The sequence below is a fragment of the Pediculus humanus genome, genomic scaffold, assembly GCF_000006295.1.
Source record: "Pediculus humanus corporis 1103172108285 genomic scaffold, whole genome shotgun sequence".
In the NCBI taxonomy this organism is placed as follows: Eukaryota; Metazoa; Arthropoda; class Insecta; order Psocodea; family Pediculidae; genus Pediculus; species Pediculus humanus.
In genome coordinates this window covers 268613-273947 of record NW_002987854.1, presented here as the reverse complement: position 1 = coordinate 273947, position 5335 = coordinate 268613, and the positions used below count along the sequence as shown (strand labels likewise).

The window sequence follows — 5335 nt, the reverse complement described above, 5'->3', positions numbered from 1 at the left end:
TAGATTGTGTTTTGTGATGAATATTTTTTCATTTTTTATTTTTGAATGCTTTAGAGGAGGGCGATAGGGGGGGGGGTAAATGAAAGAAACGCGAAAGAGGAAGAGGGAGATGGGGGGAGAGAAAAGGGATGAGGGAGGGGGTAAGAAGAAAAGCAAAAAAAAAAAATGAATTTTTATTTCCTATGAAAAAAAAAAAAAATTCGAATCTCTCCATCCATTGATGGCCGATTTTGAAATTTTATTTTGAGCCTCCGGAGGATTTTACGGAATTTATTTTTTTTTCTTTTTCCGTTTCCGTTTCCGCTTTTTTTTTTTTTAATATAAAATAAATTTGAATTCATTTTCGAAAAAAAAAAAAAATATAATAAATAAATTAATTGGTTTTGCTGTCGATGTAATTTTCTTCTTCTTCTTCTCTTCTCTTTTTTTTTTTTTAATAATAATAAATTTAATTTTGTTTCGGTTCCCCCTCTTCTCCCCTCTCCCTCACCGTTTTTTCCCCCTTCCTTCTTACCTCCCGTTTTTTTATCCTACATTTCATTCCTATCCCTTTCCCTCTCCTCTTTTTCTTTTCTTCTGTTTGTATCTTTCACATTTACTATCTCTTTAACTTTAACTTTTTTAAAAGGTTAAACAGAACCGTTACCGATTACTAACGTTAAAAAACCTGTGACGTCACTAATAATTAATTTAGGATTTCAATTTAAGGACACACACACACACACACAAAAAGAAAAATAATTATCATTTAAAAATCATACTAATTTTTTTTTTACTTGTCGTAATTAATTTTTTCTTTTTTTTTTTTTTTTTTTGTTAAATGTCTACAAAAATGAAAAACTTTTTTTTTTCCTTTTTTTCCTTTTTTCCTTTACATTAACAATAAAAAAAAAAAAAAAGAAAAGAAAAACAACGATAAACAACCGAACACAACAAATTATTTGTGTTACTAGCGTGTGTTGCAAATGTTTGCCGCGTGACACACAAAACGACATCAAATTTGAGCGCGTTCAAAAATGTTTATAATTTTTCCCTCGTGAATGACGTCACAAAAACTATAATTTAAACGTTGACCGAATGAATTCCGATTTCAACGTCCTTCACAACATCCGTCACGTCTAAAATATTTCGTCTCCTTTTTATATTCGGACGTATTACGTCACAGGTTTGTCTGCCTCCGCTCGCACCTTGAACTTGTAGTAAATTTTCAGATTTTGAAAATTTTTTCGATAAATCTTCTTGTAAGTGTAACGGTCTCGCTGAAATCGGTGGTTTCGTTCTAACGTTTTGCTGTTGGACGTTTTGTTGAGATTTTTGCTTTTGCTGTTGTTGCTGTTGCTGTTGCTGTTGTTCCAATTTGTAATTTTCTTGGTATTCGTATTGTGCGTCCGGTGCTAAAAAATTACTAAATCTTTCTTTGTTTTGTCCGTACCTGGAACTTTTACCGTTGTTGTAACCGTGATTTCCGTTTGTCGAATCGATTATTTTATTATTCCCCGTCGTCGTCGTCGTCTTCGTCGATTCCGATGATAAACTCATACCGTCCCCATATTCTTCTTTGTCGTTCCCCCTCATTCTTTCCTCTTCGTCATCATTGTTTTTATTTGAATTATTAACAAACTGATGACCGTCTTCTCCTGTCATGTACCTCGAACTCAACGTTAAATTACATGTGCTCAACAATTGATTCGATCCTATATCGACATCTTCGACAAATTTTTTAACTTTTCCTAAAAATTTTTTTTTCGTATCCAATTCGTTATTTCCGGGAATAGTAGTAGTCGTTTCCGTAGAATTTCCCACATCTTTTTTTCCCTCGGGATCCGCGTAACGAGTATTTAACCTCGGTAAAACTTTTGGTTTTTGAAAAAGGGGATGAGCAAAAGTTCCTAAATTATCAAATCCTGTTGTATTGATTTTATTATTATTATTATTATTTAAATATTTTTCTCTCGATAATAAATTTCGATTATTCGATTCGCTATCGTTAATATCGCAATCGATTGTACGATAACCGTTATCGTATCCTCTCGATAAGTAATTCTTACCGGATGATATTCCAGAATCTGCCGTCATGCTCGTACTGGATGACAATTCGTCGTTCGAATTTGTCGATTCCATCATTCGTTCAGAATCTTGTAGGCCTCGGACGGAAGGTGACGTAAAATATTTTAAGTTCAGGACTCCACCTGGAGAAGGGGATGATGACTGCCTGTGATGAGCTTTACCATGATGTTTCCGTTTCGAAGAATTCTGTCCGAAATCCTGACTCGATATTTTTTCCACATTCGAATCGTAATACGAATTGTTGTTTGTTCTCACGTGTCTTGATAACATTTGATTTCGATTGTTGTAATCATCATCATCATCATCATCGTCGCCATCACGGCGATTCTTATAATTTGATTGGTCATCGTATTCCAATGGTATTTCACTATAATTGATTCTTCCTCCTCCGTTTTCCTCATCATCATCATCGTTTTCTATCATTTTTAAATTTTGTTTGTTAAGAAAGGATCTACCATTGTTTGTTGCGAATCTCGTCGTATTATCATTATCTATGACGTCATCTTGCATGAGAGATTCGGGACCGTAACAACTCGAATTTGATATATCGCCGAAATAAACGTCGGATTCGTTTTCGTTTGTTTTTAAATTTCCGGTGAGTAAATATTCGTCGTTTCCGTGTGGTTCGCTAATTGTATACGATAATCTCGAATCGTGATTTTGTGACGTGTAACTTCCGGTAAAACGAGATGAAAAACTATCGTTGTAATTTTTACTAAAACGATTTTTTATTTCTTGTACCGATGTTGTTGCTGTTGCTGTTGTTGCCGTTGTTGTTGTTGTTGTTTCATCGACGTTTTGAAATCCGGTATTTTCAATTCCGTTTCCCGTTTTTCTTATATCAATTTTATTATTATTATTATTACTACTATTGTTTTTATATTTTATATTTTTACCAGAATCTAAAGTTTTATTAAATTCTTTTATTAAACTATTGTGTTTTTGTAATAATTCCGAATCTTTCGATGAAAAATATTTTTTTGTATTTTTCCCTATTTTATTACTATTACTATTATTATTATTATTATTAGTTACGTGTTGTAAAATGTCGGATTCGGTTTTATCGATCGGTGTTGCACGTGTTTCAACATCATCACCGGATCTTCTCCTACTATTTCCTTCCTGCCACGAATCGACATCCTTATCGGAAAACTTATTGAAATTTTGTATGTTTGGGGATCTTGGAATGCCAACCCTGTAGTGAAAAGTGATGACGTTTTCCGTTTGTTCAGATTCTGGAGAAGATGAATAATCTTTATCGTTTATTTTTTTCAAATTTGTTTTTTTTTGTACTTGTTGTTGTTGTTGCTGCATAAAAATTTTCTTATTCTCGTGTAAATAAGAATTTTTATGGTCTTGATTTATTCTTGTTTTTTGTTTCGTCGGTGAACAATTAACGAATAATTTTTTAACGAGTGACGTATTTTTGTCGGGGGCTCTAGGTATGGGTCTCGTCGTTCTGTTGGTGCCACTGCTACCACCACCACCACCACCACCAACGACCACGTGCGGTTCTTCATCGTAAGATGATTTCAAGTGTTGCGTCACATCTCCATCCGTTCTACCGATGAGATGAGACGAATTATTTTGCACTTCCGTACATTGTTTGTTTGCGGTTGTTTTGTTTATTTGATTTCCGGTTAAATAAATTCTCGGTGGTAGATTATCATTTACCATCGTCGCATTATCGTTTTGTATGTTGCTCGTCGAACAACCTAAATTTTCCGCGGATGAAAAAAAATACGCTGTAAATGGTTCGTTTGTGAAAACTTCGTTGAGTCTCGTTTGATTTTTTTTCTTCAATATCGGAAGTGTGTTGAATCCGTTTGTTTGATTGTTTATAGTTTCCGTTTCGTAAATATTTTCATAATCGTCTTTATTTGGTAAAATTTTAAACAAACCGTGAGTCGATGATAGGCTACCGTTCCATAGAGTGTTCATTCCAGGTTGTTGTTGTTGCTGCTGCTGTTGTTGGTGTTGTTGTTGTTGTGGTTGTTGGTGGTGTAATTGTTGCTGTTGAACGATTGCGTTTCTCGAATTCATTGTTTTGTTGTTATAAAAATCCGTTTGATTTCTCGGATTGTTTGAAACCTGTAATAATTTGTGTTTTTAAAACAATTTTTTTTTTTAAATCGAAAGAAAACCTGTTACGTCCGTACCTGTCGTGGCGATGATCCGCAACGTCTTGTGTGATGTACATGATGACGATGAACGTGATGAACGTTTCTTACAGGTGACACATGATCTCCTCTTCTAACGGGTGATACGTGTTGTAATAATTCACCAAGGGATCTCCTAGCCGGAGAATTATTTGCTGAATTTCTATTTGATGCGTAGGGGGGAGGTGGACCCCATGAATAAAATCCACCGTCGGTTATATCCGCACCTGGCAATGCCTGTCACAAAAACAAAATCGTAAGTTTGTGATTTCTTAAAATAAAACCAAAACGTTTTTTTTTCTTTTGCTTACTTCTGTACAAGGAGGTGGCAATCCGTTTGATGTTCTCGGATCTAAAACTGTATATGGTGCTGTATCGACACCCGATGGAGCACTGCTAAATCCATATTGACTATCTGGACTACCGAGTCCGGTTCTGTAAAAAAAATCATTATCATTATTTTATTTATAACAACTCGAGGCGTACGCGTTTATTTGATAAATGGCGTAATATATTTAAATACAAAAACACGTGAGAGAAATTTAATATTTTTAATAACAACAACTTCCGGTCGAAAAACTTTTCACATAATAATAATAAAAATAATAATGATATTACACCACGTGGCGGCAGATGTTATATTAATAAGATTTATTTTATATCGAAGGATATTCAAAAAATACTACTTGACATTTTCTTTTTTTTTTATTTAATTTGTAAAAAGTTAATTTTGTAAAATCGTGAATTATCGATGATTCGAGATTCGATTTTTAAACCGGAAATGACGTATAAATGTGTGTGTACGTTTACGATTATTTTTCTTTTCCTTTCTCTTGTAAAAAAAAAAACAAAACGAATTTTTTATCGTTTCGTGTGTGTTTGTGTGTGGTAAAAAAAAATGTAATAAATTAAAAACGATTTATCGATTTATCGAATCGTCGGAAGTAGTAATAATAATAATAATAATTAAATTATTATAAAAACATCAAATCGTGTGTGTAGACTTCAGTCGATAAGGTCAAAAAAATTTTTTTTCCAACTGGAATCGTCGTGACGTAAATGAGCATATATATTAAGATTAAAATTTTTATTTTTTTAATCTCTTTTAA

The 5335-nt window shown here is 33.4% G+C and overlaps 1 protein-coding gene across 1 annotated transcript; it reads right to left on the bottom strand.

The window, feature by feature from the left end:
- Positions 1–1062: 1062 nt before the first annotated feature.
- Positions 1063–4008, bottom strand: Phum_PHUM524540 (uncharacterized protein; the record flags this gene model as incomplete). The annotated part of the gene is made up of 7 exons (XM_002431342.1): positions 1063–1259; positions 1446–1904; positions 2016–2222; positions 2436–2801; positions 2964–3059; positions 3147–3375; positions 3571–4008. 7 exons carry the CDS (start codon positions 4006–4008, stop codon positions 1063–1065), a joined length of 1992 nt encoding a protein of 663 aa, XP_002431387.1.
- Between the last annotated feature and the right edge of the window lie 1327 nt (positions 4009–5335).